Below are 20180 nucleotides of genomic sequence, written 5' to 3' on the forward strand. Positions count from 1 at the left end.
ATGGCTCGGGTGGTACACGGAACAACCGTATTTGCTATTTCCTTGTCGGTCAAGATTTCAACGCCCTGTAACTTGTTGATGATGACATTTTCGAGCTCGGTTCGCTGGATCTTCGATAACTTGGGAGCCATTTTGAGTGGTTGAAATGTGGAGGTTTGCGATGAGTCATGGACACTGGAACCCCCTCATGACACTTCCTGGTACCATTGTTGCGGATCGCGATAGAACTATATTCCGGCAGAGATTTCGTACCGGGATAGTGTAAAAAGAGTATACTGTTTGGAGTTCAATGAATGATACTGTGTGGGTCCATATCTTAGCTTGGAAAAGAGTTTCCACAGAGGAAGTTACTTGTGCTCACAACTGTACTGTGTAGCGACCTGATCTATTTTCCAATTCTGGTTGGCCGTAACTAGGTAGTGGATTAAAAGCGGCCACAAAGGTTGCTGAATTGGGCGACTTCCCAACCATTGTTGATGTGGCAAAAATTGAACCTTACCAGCTTTTGTCTCCATTTACCAGAACAAGAGTTGCGATTATCCAAGACGATTACTCTACACTCTGAAGCCATGGCTTGGTTGAGGCGAATATTGAAGCTCCAATCAACTTCCCAAGCGCTGGGTAGGTTTGCACGGAGCGCTGGCCAACACTTGGGTAAGAGTACGCAATGCTTGGGAAAAGGTAATTAATTACTCAACTCCTGAAAAGGGAAACGCGACACCTGGGAACGCCTAGGCGGTTTCTGCGGTATATTCTCACACTCCCCCCACTGGACACCCTTACTCTAACGATTTGTGCTTCCTCAGAGTCTTCGTCTGTTTTTGAAATTCGCACCTCGCCGGGCAAGGGCCTGGGGGTATTTGCGACCAAGGACATACCTCGCAATGCCGACATCATGCGTGATCCTCCCGCTTTCCAAACCTGGAATGGCGAAGACCTGGTAGAGCGACACCGGAGGTTCATTATGCTTCCACTTAAGACACGACAGAACATCCTGAAGCTCTCGGAGGGTAAATCCGTCTTAGATTATCGTCCGATCGTCTACGCCAGGTACCCGAGGAATAACAAGTACGAGAGGGAATCTATCCTCGAGATCTTCAAGCTGGAGGATATCATCGATACAAATGCCTTCACCATCGCCCATTGTAATCGCTTGACTGCTGAGCTGTTTCTGAATGGCTGCCGAATCAACCACTCGTGTATTCCGAACGTCGACCAGGTAGACAACGAAGGCACCGGTGACCTAGTAATGCGTGCTAACCGGGATATCAATGCTGGCGAAGAGATCACGACTTCTTACATTATGCGTGCTGCACCTCGCGAGATCCGGCAGCGCGAGCTCTCTGGACGCTGGGGTTTCGCCTGCCAGTGTCCAGCATGTGACCTTGGTCACCCATTCAGTCGCCCTCACAAACAGCGCCTGAAAGCTCTTCTTCGAATCTACATGAACTCCGTGTGCTATTTGGGCGATGATGGCCGATTGAAGAGGCCCGGGACATGGTCATACGCGGCGCTCGAGCGAGTTACAGACAGTTTCAGGAGACGGACTGAGCTGCTCACCCAGCATCATTCGCTACGGTCATTTACTCGCGAGGTGTATGTAGTCAGCACCAGTTTGGTTTGAGCTTCCCAATATACTAACCATTGTCAGGTACCTAGGAGCGTTCGAAGTTGCCATCGCCAAGTATAAGCTTAGGCGGGTTAGGTCCGATCTCAAGGAAGCTCTCAAGCTGTTGCAGTTGACCATCCAAGCGGAAAGAATATATTTTGGGGAGGCTATTGCCCGGTCGCATGAGGAACTCTACGCCAAACTTGAGAAAGGCGACATCTCGGGGGTATGACTACTTCCGGGCTGCGATAATTAGTAGTGAGGAGGGAGGTCACGGTTTAATTGTTGTAAAAACTTGTAATGCCAGCCCAAAGAGCCAGCTTCGGGCTAGGGAATGTAAGGAAACGTTCAGATCACAGCATTGAAATGTTCTGTGTTCACCAACAAACTAATGTCGTCAATCTACCGCCTTCGTTACACGCACTTGGCTGAACATATACCCGTTAAGATGGATCGCAATAACCCAGCATGATACATACAATAGGAGCCAGTTGCCTCCTAGTTTGTTCTCATCCCGATCCTCCCGGGAAAACACGTAGTCGATCCTGCTGATCAATGTCAACGGGCTCGCGGCGAGTCCGCCGGCCAGAGGAATCAATCCTTACGAAAGCGGCTTCTGTGGAATACACTGGTGAAACCATGTATATTTAACCTAACCCTCTGTGCTGGGCCCGGGGCGGAGCCAGCTGCGCAAGAGTGGCCTCTTAACAAGGAATAAAACCACATGATGTAAAATCCACGAATACCATTCCGTCAAATGTCAAGAGTTCACCCGTTCACTATGAGGAACTGAACCTAGTTTCCTCTCCTGAACCCATCAAGACCGACGGGCATCCATCCCACAAACTGTCCTCGAGGTGACCGAACAACAAAATAAGAGCAAAACCAGCAATCAAAGAATTATCACAATACCAAATACAATACAGTGTGTTGCCACAATTCGAAAGTCCTCCAATCCATCATGACCTTCCAAATAACAGCACGTTCGGGTCGCGCAACTGGTTGTTTAGTCCTTGGGCGCAAACATGGCGCTCAATTTGGCGAGCGTCGTCTCAGCCGGCATCGCCTTGCTCATCTCGTCCTTAATTGTGCCGTACACCTTGCTCTCCACGTCCTTGCGAATGATGCTCTCCATGGCCGCGCGGCTGGAATACATCTGCTTGACGAGGCTCACAAGCTTGCTCATCATCTCCTCCTCCATCTCGTTGACAATTTGCTGATGCAGCTCCTGGACGATTTGATTGCGGAGCTCGTTCCAGATCTCGTCCTTTTTCTGCATCATGTCCTCCTTCAAGCACTCCAAAATCTCTGACTTCATCTTGTACATTTTCTCGTCATGCGAAGACTTGTTCTCGTGGTGCAAGGACTTGTTCTTCTCGTGGCTAGTGGTCTCAGTTGGGGTGTGCTTGACAAGATTGTTGATCACATTCTTGATGTCGACATTCTCAATGTTGTCAGCATCCTTGGTCGGCGACTTCGGGGTCGCAACCTCGTCTTCGTGCTCATGATCAATGGCCACAGCGGTGACGGAAGAAGCTTTCGCGCTGTCGGAAACCCCAGCGATAGAAGAGGGTTTGGTGGTGGAGTAGATCTTTGATGTGGATGAAGTCTTAGTGGCCGAAGAACGGAGCATGGCGTTCCACCAGCCGTCGCAGTCGTCAATTCCGCTGTTGTTGGGGGTTTCAGTCTCTGCAGCCTTAATAATCTCATCAACGGAAGGAGTCTCGGTGGTAATGATCTTGTTCTCCGCGATGATGACAGTGTCAATCATGTTGCGCTCCACAGTGGCGGTATTGTTGTCCGCCGTAAGCTTGAAGTCAGACATGGTCGCGTTTCCGGTGGTGGTATTTTGCTCGGTTGTAAATTTCTCGACGATGACGGAGTTGTTGTTGCCGGCAAATTTCTGCTCGAGCATGATGTCGTTTTCAGTGGCAGAACTGTGCTCGATGCTCGAGTTTTGCGCGGTGATGATTTTGCGGGAAGCGGCGACAATTTCGTCGATGTGAATTGTTTTGCCTGGAGCAGTGTTTGCTTCTGGGCGGGTCGCGTTCTGCGCGTTTCTGTTGTTAGGGGAAGGAGTGGTAATGTTGTGAGCACAAAGAACGGTAATGTTGGGGGGTCGGGGTTTGTAAGTGGCTTGGAAGGCAGGAGCGGAATTTATCATGGCGTTCCACCAACCATCACCGTCATCGATGCTGCGAATGTTGGCCTTCGTCCCCTGAATCTCGGGCTCTTCGGTGACACCTGCCTGGCTGGCAATGTCAGGTCTTATCTCATCGATGATGCCGGGTTCTTCGAATGGGCCAGGTCCCGCGGTCATCTCTTGCCCGGTGATCTCCTCAACGTTGTTGTTTGTGCTGTCTGAGATGGGCTCTTTGGTCATCTGTATATCATGAACGGAGGAAGTAGGCGAAGAAGCCGCCTTGGAAGTGGAAGCACCCATCACCTTGTTCCACCAGGCTGTGCTGAAATCAACTTTCTCGATTGCAGCTGGTTCTTGAGCTCCGGCCCTGTTGGGGCTGCTCGGGGAGTTTGGAGGTCTATGGAAGTGATAGAATCGTCGGCGACCTTGGCCGCAAGAGAGGAGCAGGTGATCGCGGCATATTCAGGGTGGTTCTTAGTGATGTTTGCCTGTTCCACATGGGTTAGCATCGATTAATTCCATCGCAAGAAGCAACCGGGTGCTAGTGCGGTCAGCGAAAATACTTACACATTGGGCATCATCCGATGCAGTAATATGAGTGTTGTTCGCGTCAATGCGCTCCAGCTTGGGGCTGGGAGTAGTCTACATGTCGTCGGAAACAGCGTGAATATTATTGGTGTCCTCAGCCGAAGGAGACCCGTTGATGGCTGCGGCAGTTTCAGCGGCGCTGTTCTCGAGTTTGGTAGAGTAAACATTGGTAATGCCGACATTCTTGGAAACAGGGGAAATGTCAGCGACATCAATGCCGGTGGAATGGCACATCTGACTGGGAGCGTCGGTGCTCTTTTCTACAGGAGAAGCGGCTATGGAAGTACCGCTTTGAGAAGTGTTGTCGTTGATCTTCGTGGAGTTGGTGATGACATCGTTCTTTGGAGACGTAACAGAGGCCGTGGTGGTGTTATTCAAGGCGGTAGAACGATTCATCATGGAAGCCCACCAGCCATTGGCATTGTCAATGTCAGCGACTCCATTTTCGGCGGACTTGACCTCTGGGTCAAAGGTCTGGACGTCGACAGTGTTGGCGACAGTGGAAGCGACAGTGGAAGCGACAGTGGAAGCCACATTTGCTGCATTGTCGCAGGCTTCGCCGCTCTCGATGGTCTCTGACTTGTTCTCAATGTTTTCAGACAATTCGGTGGTAATGTGAACATCGGGAGATACTTCTGAGATGTTGGAAGTTTTCGTGATGGTAGAAGTGCTGACAGCAGCAGCCCACCAGGCCTCAGTATCGTCAATGTTAGCCATCTTTGGCTCAGCGGCTGTGATCTTGGGAGAGCCAGTCGGGATATCAGTACTTTTGGTGACAGGAGGGTTGGCGATCGTGGCGGTTTCGCAGGTATGGTCGTTCTCGATTTTCTGAACAGCTTCATTCTCCTCAATCTCGTCGACCTCCTCAATGGTCTCGAGTCCCTAAATTTGTTCAACGTCCTCGGGGTTGCCAAGGCTCTCGAGCTCTTCCGACATTTCCGCGGCAATCTGCAGCTCGGGGGAGACCGCAGTAACGTTGGGGGGGTCGGTCGCTGCGGTCATTCCCATAAGAGCAGCCCACCAGCTATTGGTGTCGTCGATGCTAGCGATACCTGAGTTGGCAGTGTCGGTCCTGAAAGACAGGCCAGAAGCGCCAGAACCAAAGGACGCGTCGGAAACGATGGACGCGCCACAAGCGATGGAAGCATGATCCTCGTCGGGGGCGGTAGAAATTTCGGCCGCGATAGGAACTTCCGAAAAGGAAGGAGGGGGTGTGGTGTTCGGGACCGCAGGTGTGCCCATCACGGCGGCCCACCAAGCAGCACCGTCATCGATGTTGGCGACACCCGAGTTGTTGCTGTTGGCGTCATTGTAGTCGGTGGAGTCATCGACTTGCTCGAAATTGTTGTGGTCCTCGATTTCATGGTTGAGAGTGATCTTGCTGAGAGCCGATGCGCGAGAAAGTGTGGAAGTTTTGTCAACCTCCACCTGATCGCCAACCTCGGAAGTAGACTTGCCCGTGTTGCTAGGTGCGTGCCTCGACAGATGAAGTTCGCAGCCAATCATTTTGGTTGAACCGGAGGCAGCAGCGCTGTTCGAAGGGGCTTTCTGGGAAACGGCAACAATAGAACGGGCCGATGAAGTGACCTTGGAATGAATGGAAGAAGATCGGTTCGAGCGAACGGGTGTGGGGTTGTTGCTGTTGGACTCAGCAACAAGGCAGACTTGAATGGTCTCGGGCGTCACTAGTGGAAGCGCGACGCGAGAAGAAGTAGCAGGGTCGACATGAACGACTTGGCCGGCCTTGCTGCACAGCTCATGGATCGGGCGCAGGTTCTCAGAGTTCCGCTTGAACGTGGCAGAATGAACCATGTTGGGGTGCATCATGACAATTTCGCCAATTCGGGCGCGGGTCAGAGCAACGCAAAGCCGGTTAGGATTGTCGAGGAACTTGGTCGATCTGTCTTTGACCAAGTCGAGGAACACGAAATCGGCTTCATGGCCTTGGACGACGTCGACGGTACGCGTCTCGACGCGCTTCTGGGCCCAAGCGGGAAGCTTCTTGATTTCCTTCTTGTACTCATGGAAGGCTTTCTTGTACGGAGAGATGACGAGGATGGTGCCTGGTTGGTCGCGCTCTGCATGCTTAAACTCGTGGTCGAGGAGCAACTCGTTGATGCGCTCCATGACCCAAGTCATGTGACTAGGGTTCCAGGCGGAAGTGCCGTCGCGGCTCTCGGGACCACAGTTCTTCAAGTGGACGAGAAGGCGCGGGGTGGTGCAGGGTTTTCCGTCCTTGAACTGGCCGAGATAGCTCAGCATGTGCGTGACGGAGGCCGGGGTGCTCTCGTTGCCACTGATCATCTTGCCGTCGTACCACATGACGGAAGCGAGTTGCTCCAAGCCGCCAAAGGCGCGATGGTTCATGAGAAGTTCGTAATGAATGACGCCGGCAGCAGCGGCGCGCTCCATCATCGAGGTCTGCATCTGCTGCTTGAACGGGTTCTCATCATCATCCCCAGCAGATCCGACGAAAGGGATAGTTTGGCGATGATCGCCGCAGAAAATGTACGCGATGGGCTCAAAGTTGGCGATCGCGATAAGGTTGGTGAGTTCGCGAGCGTGAGGCGCTTCGTCAAAGTACACCAGGTCGGGCTTGAACATGCCCTTGAAGTGGTTGCTGGCAGCAACCGGAGTGGTGGCGATGAAGTCGGCATTTTCGAGCGTGTCGCGGTAAAGGTGATAGAGCAGGCACCGGAAACGGAAGGGGACAATCTCAGCCTCTTCCCAGAGGTCGGTGTTGAGGTATTCAGTCAAGCCCTCGTACTGAGTGCTCTTGAACTTGTCGTAGTGCTCCCACGCCGCCTCGTCGAGAGTGAGCGCTTGGCAGGTGCGTCGGGGGTCGTCAGTCCCCATGAGCTTGGCCGTCTCGAGAAAGCCCTTGCTGAAGTCGACCGGCACCACGTCACCGGAACCCGCGTCCTCCACTGAGTTCAGCCTGTCGCTGGAAGAAATCTCGGAACCCCACCCCTTCATGCGGATGCAAACCTTGTTCATGCCGAGCTCCTTGTAGGTGGCAACCATGCGGTTGGCCACGTCGTCGACTGGGGCGTTCATGTCGACGATGAAGAGAACCTTGGCATAGCGCCTGGTGGGCTTCCCCTTGATCATGACCGGTCTGGGCAGTGGTTGAGACTGCGCCATGGCGATCGTGAAAATGTTGAAGTGGGTTTTACCCGCTCCGGGGCCACCAGGGAGAATGCAAATGCCACACTCGAGGCGGCGAAACCCCTCTAGGTAGGCGGCCTTCTGCTGCGGGTTGAGCCGCGCAAACTTCTTTTCCAATGGAGATCCGGGCCAGGTCGGATCATCCATGGCACCTTTCAGGTGCGGGATCTGCTGGTGGAGGTCGACAAAGAACTCCGGGTCACGCAACGTGACGAAATACTTGAAAGCGAGCGTCTGCTGCTCGCTGGCGTTGGCGAAGCGGCCCCACAAATGGTCGAGCGCGCCGAGTTCGGAGTTCTTGGTCGCCTCGGAGGCGACGAGGAGGAAGTTGACGAGAACCGAGTTCTCATTGGTGAGGGCGACCTCGCGGTCGCAAGAGGTGGTGTCGGCGGTGTCGTCGGTGTTGTCATCGGCCTCGGCGGCCGGAAAGTCGAGGAGGGTCCGAACACCCTGGTGGGCGTCGGCGATCGGCGAAGTCACCTTGAAATAGGTGAGTTTCTCGGAGGGGTTGGCGGCAGCTCGGAGAGCGGTGGCCGGGGTCTCGAGACGACGAGCGTCCCAGAAACGGGTGAAGTTATCGTCGCCCAAGGCGACTCGGAGCTTCGCGGGCTCCCCCAGTTGCGGTATCGAGCCCTCGCCGCCCTGGCCAGGACGGACCACGACGAGGTACTCGACGCGCTTGCTTGTCTTCCTGGTCGTCGAAACGAACCAGGATTGGAACTGGAGGTTCCGCTTGTTGGTCTCCTCAACCAACTTCTGATTTCCGAGGAATTCAGCTTCCGTGCCACCGCGGTGGCGACGGGCAAACTCTTCAACGCCCGCGAAGGCGAGAAGGCGAGACACAGCAGGAGCCATGGGGTCGTAAAAACAGCCGAAGCTGTTGGTCGGGGTTGGGTGGTTTTTTTTTGTCGTTTTAAAATGACGGTCGCTGTTGAATATGTGAAGAAATGGTGTTAGTAAATTTACACTCCATTCTGAAACAATGGAAGTGTATGCCCAAGGGCAGCAAATCCGGCCACTGGCGAGATGTTTTCAAATGCTGGGCTGAGCCAAAAAGACACAAAGTTCCCGGTGCCCATCGCGTCTCGATTTTCGAAACCGGTCACTCGCGGGGTACGGCGACTTCGCCTATTTCGCCCCGTGGCACCCTTCGCGGCGGAAAGGAAGTCCAAAGGCACTTGGTGATATTAAGGGCATCAAGGAGAATCTAGAACCCATATGAAACACATCGCGCGCGGGGGAGGGCGCCATTGAGGGTTGTGAGCTTGTACGTACCTTGGCTGCTTGGTTTGTGGTTGAAGAGGAAATCGGAAGCAGCGACCGCGAGCGAAAAGAAAAGTATCAGTACTATTGCGGCCGGGTAGGTTTGTTGCCTCAGTCATGCCTTCCTTCCCAAAAGAATTCAGGGACGCGTTTCCGAGAGGGACAAGAGCACATGAATGGGAAGGAGCGCCAGGTAACAACGCGTTGTCGAGGCCAAGAGAAATTATCACTTTGCAAAGACTTTTATAGGGTCCGAAACACGCTATTCAGACCGATGAACAGCTGTATTGTTAACTCTACTCGTAGCGTGTTTATTGCTCAGTTGTGTATTATCCGATACTAGCTGGGACTAAATAATTGCCAGACGATGGGGCTGAATGACACGTTTTTAGGGGGAAACAGCTCATAATTATTGTAATTCTCTGTAAGGATTGTCAAACTGCACTCAGAGTTTCCATGCAGGTCAAACATTGGATCAGTCAAAATAGGTTGAAGCCGCAAAAACGTGCTGGGTGTTTATTTTGACCTCTCTCAACCGTAGCTACTAAGTTTGTTGAACGTCGAACGCGTCGTGAGAACACGAGCTGTTTCTAGAGGCTGAAGTAGTTACGAAACTGAGCGCGTAATTAGTACCGAGTTACTAAATGAAACGGAAGTCCAACGGAGCGTCAATCATGTACATAGTACTTAAGCGAATGTAGTTAATTCAAGTGGTATCTAATAATATGTCGCATATCCAAGAAAGTTCAATCGTAAGTCATGCCCATTCCCCTCGTTCAAATCTCCAAGAAACTACAAGCGCAATCCGTCATAATCTTCATCATCATGAACACCCCCAATAAACCAAACCCAACACCAAAACCACATCATTATTTCCCAAATCTTAATTATCTAGTACGCAACCCCAGGCTGCTGTCCCTTCCCCTTCTCTCCCTGCTGAGCCCCACCCTCCGTCCGGTTCTTGCGACGTCGGTTCCGCAAGAAGGCCGCGCCAAACGCCCCAATAACACTCAACAGCGTCAAAATCAGCGAATACAACCCCACTAAAAACGCCAGAATCTCCGACGTCTCATGAAGTGGCGGCCGCGCAAAGTCCAGCGGCGTGTTGTTATTCGGGCCTTGCCGTGAGACGGTCAATTCAGCACACACAATCGTGATCACCAACAACACCGCGAGCAGCACAGCCCAGGGGAAATTCCATAGACTAAACCGCGCAGGCGCCGTCGTCCGGCTACGGTACCGGTGCTGAAATGAACGTGTCTCGCTGTGGTGCAGACACGCGAGGATCTCCTGTGTATGCCGGCCGCGCGCCTTTTGGGAAAACCCCCTCGAAGCGCGTGGATCTTGTGCGTACGCTGTCGCGGGGCCTTCCTCTGCTTCAGCCGTGCTGTCGTTGTTGTGGGGCTTTCGCTTGGTCCACGGCCGGAGACCGACGGCGGCGGGGCCGATGACGCTGACGACCAGGATGAAGAGGCCCAGGGCGGTGGTGACCACGGCTACGAGGCAGACGCCGACTGTCCAGACGCGCAAGAAGGTGGTGAAGCCGGCGTCTGCGAAGGGCTTTTTCGGGGCGAAGACGAAGTACACGGTGGGTACGTTGTCGCAGGCGCCCGAGGACTTGTTGCCGTTGTGTAGGAGGGGCCAGTTGAGCGCGGCCGTGCCGAACATGAAGGCGGACCAGATCAGCAGGCCGATGGCCGCGGTCAGCTGGTCTTTGTAGCTCGTGGTGAGGAGGAAATGGCGAAGTGATTGCTTCGGAGCTCTGGCGCGGCGTTTGATGCGCAGTTCTTCAGAGGCGATGAGAGCCACTTCTTGTTCGGTGGCCCGGGCCTCGGAGATGGATTGCTGCGAGTGGACTAGGGCGGCGACGTAGAGATCGCGGAGTTTGTCAATGTCGGCGCGGGTCGGGGCAGCGGCGATTTCTTCGATCAGCTCGGTGTTGTAGACTGTGGTAACGGCGCCGCCGTCGATCTGAACATCCTCGCTGTGCCGGCCGTCGTCGAGCTCGACTTGCTCATGCCAGTGTGAGACATAGTGTTGAACAGCATGGCTGAGAGCGGCCTGTGCGGAATCGTGGTCCCGCTCTGCCTCTTCCGCTGCGGCATGGAGAGCAAATGCTTTGAGAACATCCGCATAGGCGCGGGCGCGCGCAACGTCGAGATCCGTTACAATTGCCCGCCGATAACGCTGCAGTCGTTCTTGGTACTCGGCATCGGCCTTTGGCTGGTCTTTACCGTCCACAACGAGCGCTTGGCGGAACAAGACGGTCAGCACGAAGTATACCGGGTACCAGAGAACGAGCTGAATCAGGACGGCGTAGTCGATGATAATGAGGTTGTAGTCCACCACGTTCAGGAACATGGCCGTGAAGAGAGATAGAGTCAAAATGCCCCATGCGCCGTGCCAGAATCGGAACTGCTTGTCGACGCCGAACAAGACAGCAAGAATAGCAGCGGCGTAGAGCAGGTAGAATCCGATTCGGATGCCCGCGCCGATGAGCATCTGGTCACCGAAGATGTGGCATGGTTGGAACGAGGTCACCGCGCTCATCTCACCGCTGCCGACGAAGCCGGTGCTCGTAACACCCACGAAGTACCCCATCGTGGCGGTGTCCCTCTCAGGGGGGTTTCTCGATTGTTGTTATTCAGAGTATTGTATTCGAGACTTGACGACTCTTTTCACAATCAAAGGGAAAGAAGTACTGGAGAGGTTTGAAGGTCAAGTGAAGTCGTAGAAGAAGAGATGCCGGACAGGAAAAGCCAGCGTTTGCATGAGGGCCGCCGGACTCGACATGGGTTTGGAGATATTCAGAATGGCATGGGGGTAAGGGTCAACAAGTGCAGACAGGGCTGTCTGCAAAGCGACGACAATTGCCGACGCCATGCCTAAAGGCCATCACCAATTCTCCAACCAGCGGGCTCCAACTGAGTCAAACTTTTCTTGTCTTCCGGTATTGACAACGCGCAAGTGTGACATCTGCGGCCCAATGCGGCCTCGATGCAACGCCCAGTCCGCAATGCGCAATGACGAACGCTGATGAGAGGGTTCGAAGTGGTGACGGCTGTCAATGAGTCGCATGCGCCAGCGTCGTGATTGGGCATCGACGATAAAATCCAGTCGCAGTTCCGCATTGAGTGGCTGGTAGCCCGACGGCTGCGTGCCCAACGAGGTTAACTTTTCCTGCAGGGCCGGGTAGGCGGGGCCCGATGCGCCAGCCTTGGGTGGATGGACAACTCACCGCTCAACGAGGGGGCGGGGGGAGCGACAGCTCATAGCTCACCACAATTGGAGCTGCGGGAATGTGGTTGGCTCGGGTTCTAGCGGGGTTGCAAAATTCGGGGCTGGCTGCTACCAGGTTCGAGATTGTCGATTTTTTTCTGTTCCAGCCCATCACATCGCGCCACGGGCTTGCGCCGGCCGGAAACGGCAGGAACGATGGCTTGGGCCAGGAACGGGGCAACGCGGCCGTGGCCTGGGGTTCCCTCAAAGTATGGAGGACACCCGGTCGGGAAAGAAGGTTCCTTCCTGTTCTTGAAAGCCAATTCCCGGCTCAGACCTCTGTAATCGGCTTTTAATTCAACTTTTGGTTCATCATTTTGAGTGAGGGCCGGAAGCATCAACGCCAAAATGCAAAGATCCGGAATTGTGGGAGTGGCACTCCACCTTCTGGCCCTGGGGTCAGCCCACGACGTCAAATTCTCAAGATGGAATGCCCTAGAAGCCAATTTCGCTGCGAACGGTGTTTACCGTCGTCAGTCAACACCACCAGGATACCATCCCGAGTTTGGCTCCTGTGGGAGTGGCACAACCTGCGAAAACGCATGCGGTGCGAATTGGGAGTCTTGCCAGGCATCCACCGGTCTTTCCTTGTTTTGCTACAACAAGGTGGATTTGGGACAGTCGTGCTGCGAAAACGGATCCGGCCGTAAGTAATTGTGGTGCAATACCATCGAGAAGAGTCGACTGACATGTTTACAGGAGCGTGTGACAAGGGCTTCTACTGTGCTTGGCAAGAATTCGGAGGGAGGGTTTGGTGCTGTGAGGATGTAAGTTCAGTCAACTGATGTCCCTCTAAACTCCCCGACTGACCATTTCGAAGGGCCAAAGTCTAGAGGACTGCGGGTTACCGCAGGATGCTATTACATCAAAGCAGCCAACATCCACGGCTGGCACCCCATCCACTTCACATGAAGGTGGCCCATCCACTTCACATGAAGGTGGCCCATCCACTTCACAAGAAGGCGGCCCATCCTCAAGCGCAAAACCCACCGGATCAACCACCGGCACGGGCGGTTTCCCAACAACCGACTCCCACTGCCCGGCTGAAACCGTGACGAAGACTGTCGTATCCACCGTTCTGGTCGCAGCTACCACGGTGACGGTTACGGAGGCGGGCAGCGGATGTTCGACTGGGCCTCACTCGTCCCATAGCACAGCAGCTTCCGGGACTTCATACAGCAGCTGGGACCCAACCACGATCACGGGCCCGCCTGTCTCGTCTGCGACCTACTCCTCCTGGCCACCGGTATGTCCGACGAATTCCACAAATCCTTTGATCCATTTTACTAACCCAGAAACAGGCAAACGGCACGTCGACAAGCTCGATCGCGACGGCTGGGGCCAGTGGTCTGACTGTTAACGGTCTGGGCCTTGCTGCGGCTCTCTTAGCTCTCTGGGTGTAGGCCATAGTATGATATGGCACCACGAGGATGGATTTTGGTAATGAGTGATGGGTAATTTGGATTTAATTAAGCAGCTAGATAATACCCCGGTGTTCATTTGAGAAATGTAGTTTCTGTTGGTTAATTATCCTCAAGTTCTCCGTGCCGTAACTTCGCGTATTCCTGATAGCATGGATGCTCGGAGGTAATTACTCTGGCCGATGTGATTTCCTCTCGATGATTACACACGCAGCGCTAATCCCGCAGCATTGGTCGAACGAATGTGCCCAGAGAGCCTATGAGATGGGTACAATGATGGTTACAGTTCGGTTATTATACAACCCGACCCTTAATTACCCATATTTCTGGGTATCTCTAGACCCAACCCGTATGAACCCAAAATCATGTGGGTACTCAAATGGGTTGTGGGTTGCATTTGGGTCATACCCACACGGGTGCCCACGGGTAATTTCCGCGTCGACATCCTCCTCTTTGATGAAGCTGAGAAGTGGTGAGTTCTAGAATCTCCGTCACAAAGGATCGTCCGGGGTGTCGAACCATTCCACTTCTCTCCTTACACATAATGAAACCCTCTCATGGGTTCTAGGACAAAGGCATGGTTGGGATGTATGCATCACCCGGGACGGAATATCTAAGCTTGCAGACTGTTTCTCTCCTGCAAAATACTGCAAATCAATATCGAAACCTCCAAATACACAGCATGGGGCTGCTGGCGGTTCTCATATGCCTGCTCCTAATCCTCGTAGTTAAATGGATCTCGCGATCACGTACTGAGCAAGGTCAGCCACGCCAGCAACAGATTCCAAATGAAAGTCCAGTATCAAATAACACCCCCTCACGAGAGCCAGCAAGAGATACACTTCACTTCGGAGTCGCGGCTGGTCCTCAGAGTCCAACCCAATCCAATGCCACACATCACGATACACGGAGATCCCAAGTCGGCCGTTCCCCAAGCAACGCAAGATTTTACATTTGCGCCAACGGGCATCTCTGGAGAAGAGACCCCGGCGGGAGCGGGAGGTTCGTCTGTATCCAACGATCCAGCTCAGTCCGTTCGCCGCCCCGTTCAGTGGCCTTGTCCCGTCATCCGCCCTTGGGGCCGCCCTTCTCCATTTTCAACCCACCTGCCCCGCCATCAACGCAGCAGCTCATCTCCGCGCCTCTTCAACCCATCGCTCTGAGGGACTCAGCCCAGCCAACAGGCACAGACGGCCAGGCCGAAACTTCTCCCCTGGAAGGACCAGAACAACCACCCCAGCAGAACGGGGAGCGTCGGTATCTTCCCTACCGACCAGGCCGTCCTCATCCACGCCCACATCGTGTCTCCCCTCGACCATCCAGGATATCCCTTAATCAGCGCAGCCCTCAACAACGCCGACGCAGTCCTCAACACCGAAATCGACACCGATATTCCCCTTCACGAGCAAGAGCTTCCCCACCGTCAAGAAGAGCACGTCGAAGCCCACCACAAACTCTAACCCGCGCCGTAGCTCGCACGAACCCCCGTACCTCGAGAGCTCACACAACCCAAACAGTTCAAGCCCTCACAACGCTCGCTACAAGGCGACACCGTCATACGTTTACGGGTAGCGTAAGAGCAGGGGCAAGAAGCCCGCATAGTTCGCTCCGTGCTGCAGCGGCGGTCGCGGTGCATAGTGTCGGGCGGTATTTACGGGCGAGTTTGGTGGCGGGGTTGGTGAGGGTTAGTGAGGCTATGGAGAGGAGGACTAGGGAGAGGGCGGGGAGGGATTAATAGATGGGTTGGAGGGTGGGTTACGGTAGCAGACACGTTTTGGTTGGTGTTTTGTCTTGATGTTGGTTTCGGTGTTGGTTTTGTTGTCATTGGCAAATTCAGGGTTAGGGTTTACGGTGTCCGAAATGCCAAGTGGACTTCGCTGCGGTGCTGGAATTTGAAACATGGCGAGTTGATGAACCACGTAAACACGAAAACACCGTGCTAAATTCGAGAAACATCCGGGTTCGAGAGATACCCCACCTTGTCAGCACTGAGTTACATTGTTTGGAATAATTAATCTTGCTCAAACCTAGGCCCGAGTGTGCAGAGCTAAGCAAGTCATGCGACCATGCGATCGGTCCTGGGGTTGACTCGCACCGGGAAGGGACTGTATAACAACGACAAAAATAGATACCGGCCGGGCCTAGACTGCAAAGGGACGAATGAAGGGCATTTCCATTTCCGGGGTAAGCCGACTACCACGATAACAGTGAATCTCATCGAGCGGAGCACGATGGCCGACTCCGACCAAGATGCCAAGACCAGGCCATACAATGATACAACGTGGCAACAACGGCGCATCTCGATTCCATCCGCAAGATACGAGATTCTGCTATTAATTACAACACGGAACACGGAGCTTCTAGCGCGATCGATAATATCGAAGCAGGAACCAGACCGCGGCTGATTTCTGAGGCGGACCAATCGCAAAGCGGACGAGATTGTCTCCTGACGGGCCCTAACGGGCGAGAACTCGGGTGAGTCGGGTCCGGGGTGGCGGCTGAATAGCAAATAAGTGAAAAAGGGCGCGCCCCCCCACCCGCAGCCGTGGTTGGAGTGTGGGAGGGAAGGATGAGTATATATTGCCGAGGCTGACCTGGGGTTGTTTCCGGGGTGGGTTTATATTGTGCTTGAGAAAGTGTTCTAAAAGGGGATGCTCAAAATGAGTGAGGTTCTACGAAGGGATGAGAGGGGCGCCAGGATAGCGGGCTCGTATAAAACTGGAATTGGAGCCTCGTTGATCTGGCTTTGTGATGAGCCGCGATAGCGAGCGACTTGGGTCAAACTCCAGGACACCATGCGGACCTCAATTTTCACACTCCTGCTAGCGCCCCTGGCGCAGGCCGCGTCCTCAGTTATCCTCGAAGAAGCGAAAAGCATCCCATCTGGATGGACATTTCTCGGGAACGCCAACGCCTCAGACACACTCACTCTCTTCGTCGCGCTCCATGAACCCGGTATTGACGCGCTCAAGAGTAAACTCCACGCCCGCCAACAGCCCGGTCATCCTTCATTCGGGAAACACCTCAGCCGCGAGGAAGTCAATGAGCACCGCGAACCGTCGGAGGATGTCCACCGTGCGGTATCAACATGGTTGAAGTCGGGGGGTGTTCAGGAGATTCAGGACCAGGGGAGTCTGCTCAGTTTTGAGGCGTCAGCTGGGACGGTTAAGACGCTGTTTCAGGCTGATTTGGGGTACTATCGGCATGAGGATAGCGAGCGTGCGCCGGTGTTAAGGGCGCGGTCGTATCGTGTGCCGGCGTCATTACGGGAGTCGATCAGCTTTGTGCATCCGCTATCGAGTTTCATGCCACCCAGGGTTGGTAAAAGCGAGAGGGAATCTCGAAAGAGCACGGCCACCACGCAGCAGCAAGGAAATGCAGCGGCACTGAAAGCGGCCACATCTGGCGATGAGCCTGAGGAAACATCAACAGACGAGGTCTGCACATCCACCACCCTCACGACCTCAACCCAGACTAAAGCCACCACCTCACAACCCACCCTCTGGTTCCCCAGCGACCCCGACCCCTCAAACCCCTTCCCTAACGAACCCTGCCTAGTCGCCACCGTCCCCGACTGCATCAAACAACTCTACAACATCAGCTACACCCCGACCAACACCTCCGCTCCCTCCCCCGTCCGCCTCGGCGTAGCCGGCTTCCTCGAGCAATACATCCTCCACTCGGACGTCTCCTCCTTCCTAACCACCCTCGCCCCGACCCTCCCCCCAACCTACAACTTCACCATCTCCCTCCACCACAACGCCACCAACCCCCAAGACTCCCCCCACCACGCGGGCCTCGAAGCCTCCCTCGACATCCAATACGCCCTCGCCCTCGGCTACCCAACCAACGTAATCTACTACCTCACCGGCGGCCGGTCCACACAACTCGACCCAGCCACGGGAACCGTCCTCCCCATCTCCCAAACCGATAACGAACCCTTCCTCGAACTCCTCACCGACTTACTCGCTCTCCCGGACTCGTCCATCCCTCACGTCCTTAGCATCAGCTACGCCGACGACGAACCCTCCGTGCCTCGCGCATACGCCGAGCGCGTATGCGATCTCTTCGCGGCGCTTACCGCGCGGGGGACTACTATCCTCGCTGCCACGGGTGATGGCGGGGCAGCGGGAACGGGGAGATCTCAATGTTTTGATCGGGAGACACAGCAGAGACGGTTGGTGCCTACTTTCCCTGCGGGGTGCCCCTATGTAACTGCTGTCGGGGCAACAGAGAATGAAGCGCCGCCGTTGAAGGGGGCTGTTTTCAGCGCAGGGGGTTTTAGTGAGTATTTTTCCCGACCGGAGTGGCAAGATCAAGCCGTGGGGGGGTATCTCGCTGGGACGGGAAACGTGACGGTGCCTGCGACGGAATTGTTTAATTACACCGGGCGAGCGGTGCCGGATATTAGTGCGATTGGAGCAGGGTTTCAGATAGTGATGGGCGGTGGACCGGCGCAGGTGTTGGGGACGAGTGCGAGCACGCCGGTGATGTCGGCGATGGTGGCGTTGGTGAATGATGCGAGGATGAGGGAGGGAAGGGGGAGTTTGGGGTGGTTGAATCCGAGGTTGTATGAGCTGGCGGGTAAGGGGGAACTTGGGTTGAGGGATGTGGTGGAGGGGGAGAGTGCGGGGTGTCGGTTTCCGGGGCAGGTGGCGTTGTCGGAGGGGTGGAAGGCTGGGGAGGGGTTTGATTTGGTTACGGGGTTGGGGGTGGTGGGGGATTTTGGGGTTTTCTTGGAGGCGTTGATGGAGGATTGATGTGGGAGAGAGATGTAAACAGATTACCGGATGCAGGCACAAAGTAAACAAACACCACAGCTCACATCCACGCGACCCTTTCTTTCTCCATCTAGTCGATAGTATCATTGCGCCCAAGGCTATTTCACAGGCACCATCAACCGATCCACATCCGGCCCCCACCCCCCATCAATCCCCTCAATAACAATCTCATTCGCATCCCCCTTCTTCAACTGCGCATGTAGCGTACTACTCGCCGGATCCCCCGTCGCCTGCAAAAACGCCACCTTCCTCCCCGCATCCCCATTCACCCTCACATTCGCATACCTCGCCCCCGTATCCCCATTCAAAAACTTGATCCTTATCGTCGTCAACCCGTCAATATCACTATGCACCCCGCTAAACTTCACGCTCCCCGGGTTACTCGGCCCGCCGATATACCCAGCCGCTGTGCCCCCTGAGCATTTCCCGCAGGAGACGGATTTGGCCTGGCCACCGTAGACGGCTTTTTCGGCTTCGTAGGAGTTTTCTGCGGGCGGGGATTGCCAGGCTGCGAAGTTGGTTGTCGGGACCCAGGAGACAAAGTTTTTCATGGTTACTGAGGTGCCGGAGATGGTGAGGGGTAGCCAGATGTAGGTGGAGGCCGGGAGGTTGGAGGAGATCCAGCGGTCGCCGAAGTAGAGGGCTGTGGAGTCGCTGGTTTTGAGGATGTAGGTTGTTTGGGAGTTGTAGGTCTGTTCTCAGTCAGTCAATCATTTCAGTCGTTCAGAGAGTCATTCAGGGGTTAAATCTAGAGAAAAGAACAAACGTTGGTCCCGCTATCAGCAAACTTCTTCCAGCTCGCCCAGCCGCTGCTCAAGCTTGTCGAGGTCGTGTACTGGTTGTCATTGGCGTCCCACCCCGTCATCATGCTGGCAAAGAGATAATAAGTGCTCCCCAGCTTGACCATCGCCGGTGCTTCCACGCGGTTGCCGCCCGAGAGTTGCCACGAGAAGACATCGGTCGTTGGCTCGGTGAAGTCGTCGGAGAGTGCCACGATTCGGAGGCCGTAGTTGCGCTGTCCTTGTTAGTTGCTTACTCGGCCGGTGAGTACTACGAGAAGGGGTAGAGAGAACGCACGTCCTCGGTAAGCAGGTATCCCTTGCCATCATCGTCCTTGAAGAGGTTCATATCCCGGCTTTCCCGACCCAATCTGCACAGTCAATCAGCATCCCCATTTCACATCAATGCTCTCCCTTCCCTCTCTGAACAAACAAACGAAACCTGGGATCGAACTCACGGCTGAAAACTTCTCAAATACTGATACGCCCCACAAACACTATCCCCCGTCGCCACCGCGACCCTCGCCTCTCCATAACTACTACTATCCATATGCATCCACAGCACGTACTTCCCCGTCTTATCATTAAACAACACCTTCGGCCTCTCCACGACCCGATTAGGCCCCAGGTCGCCCGACGCCTGGCGCGTCAGCAGCGCGCCGACGTAGGTCCATTGCACGAGGTCGGTGGAGGAGTAGCAGTTGACGTTGGTGAAGGCGCTGCCGCCCGCTTTGTCCTCGCCGATGAGGTAGTAGGTGCCGTTGACTTCGATTAGGCCGGCGCCGTGCGCTTGGAGATGTTGGCCATCGGGCTGGGGATTACGCGTTGATTAATTACCGATTTAATTCGGAACCTATTTCGGATTTTGTTCTTTTTTTCCTAGAGGTTTTCTTTGTTTCTAGTGCGAAGAAAAAGAGTAAAACTCACAGTCGTCCACGTCCCGCCTGGCACAACCTGCAACGACGCCATCGCAACACGCGACAACAGCCCCGCGAGGGCGAACCGCAGAAAGCGCATCGTGCTTGATCACTGCGCAGACACACAAATAATATCGATTCAACGAGAACCCGGTGGGTACAGTCAGTACCTGGGCTGTCGCCGATCATATATTTCACCCCCCTCCCATCCTTTCCCCTTTCTCTCTCCTCC

The 20180-nt window shown here is 54.5% G+C and overlaps 8 protein-coding genes across 8 annotated transcripts; 3 read left to right on the plus strand and 5 right to left on the minus strand.

The window, feature by feature from the left end:
* Positions 1 to 569: 569 nt before the first annotated feature.
* C8A04DRAFT_13389 (uncharacterized protein) lies at positions 570 to 1841 on the plus strand (the record flags this gene model as incomplete). The annotated part of the gene is made up of 3 exons (XM_062777691.1): positions 570 to 660; positions 807 to 1596; positions 1652 to 1841. 3 exons carry the CDS (start codon positions 570 to 572, stop codon positions 1839 to 1841), a joined length of 1071 nt encoding a protein of 356 aa, XP_062635549.1.
* A 774-nt stretch (positions 1842 to 2615) lies between these two features.
* On the minus strand, positions 2616 to 3992 carry C8A04DRAFT_30135 (uncharacterized protein; the record flags this gene model as incomplete). Its single annotated transcript, XM_062781265.1, has 1 exon — positions 2616 to 3992. One exon carries the CDS (start codon positions 3990 to 3992, stop codon positions 2616 to 2618), a length of 1377 nt encoding a protein of 458 aa, XP_062635550.1.
* Positions 3993 to 4394: 402 nt separating this feature from the next.
* On the minus strand, positions 4395 to 5057 carry C8A04DRAFT_30136 (uncharacterized protein; the record flags this gene model as incomplete). Its single annotated transcript, XM_062781266.1, has 1 exon — positions 4395 to 5057. One exon carries the CDS (start codon positions 5055 to 5057, stop codon positions 4395 to 4397), a length of 663 nt encoding a protein of 220 aa, XP_062635551.1.
* Positions 5058 to 6017: 960 nt separating this feature from the next.
* Positions 6018 to 8363, minus strand: C8A04DRAFT_13434 (P-loop containing nucleoside triphosphate hydrolase protein; the record flags this gene model as incomplete). The annotated part of the gene is made up of 1 exon (XM_062777709.1): positions 6018 to 8363. A coding segment is annotated over one exon (2346 nt), but the record flags the coding sequence as incomplete, so codon positions are not given.
* A 1299-nt stretch (positions 8364 to 9662) lies between these two features.
* On the minus strand, positions 9663 to 11372 carry C8A04DRAFT_13383 (uncharacterized protein; the record flags this gene model as incomplete). The annotated part of the gene is made up of 1 exon (XM_062777687.1): positions 9663 to 11372. One exon carries the CDS (start codon positions 11370 to 11372, stop codon positions 9663 to 9665), a length of 1710 nt encoding a protein of 569 aa, XP_062635553.1.
* Positions 11373 to 12398: 1026 nt separating this feature from the next.
* Positions 12399 to 13453, plus strand: C8A04DRAFT_13401 (uncharacterized protein; the record flags this gene model as incomplete). Its single annotated transcript, XM_062777695.1, has 5 exons — positions 12399 to 12696; positions 12750 to 12817; positions 12871 to 12964; positions 13013 to 13296; positions 13352 to 13453. 5 exons carry the CDS (start codon positions 12399 to 12401, stop codon positions 13451 to 13453), a joined length of 846 nt encoding a protein of 281 aa, XP_062635554.1.
* Positions 13454 to 16266: 2813 nt separating this feature from the next.
* Positions 16267 to 18231, plus strand: C8A04DRAFT_13410 (tripeptidyl-peptidase; the record flags this gene model as incomplete). Its single annotated transcript, XM_062777698.1, has 1 exon — positions 16267 to 18231. One exon carries the CDS (start codon positions 16267 to 16269, stop codon positions 18229 to 18231), a length of 1965 nt encoding a protein of 654 aa, XP_062635555.1.
* Positions 18232 to 18350: 119 nt separating this feature from the next.
* C8A04DRAFT_38441 (glycosyl hydrolase) lies at positions 18351 to 20048 on the minus strand (the record flags this gene model as incomplete). The annotated part of the gene is made up of 5 exons (XM_062784239.1): positions 18351 to 18944; positions 19019 to 19267; positions 19330 to 19402; positions 19490 to 19842; positions 19959 to 20048. 5 exons carry the CDS (start codon positions 20046 to 20048, stop codon positions 18351 to 18353), a joined length of 1359 nt encoding a protein of 452 aa, XP_062635556.1.
* Positions 20049 to 20180: the final 132 nt, after the last annotated feature.

This window comes from Dichotomopilus funicola (assembly GCF_033296635.1).
Source record: "Dichotomopilus funicola strain CBS 141.50 unplaced genomic scaffold C8A04scaffold_47, whole genome shotgun sequence".
Classification (NCBI taxonomy): Eukaryota; Fungi; Ascomycota; class Sordariomycetes; order Sordariales; family Chaetomiaceae; genus Dichotomopilus; species Dichotomopilus funicola.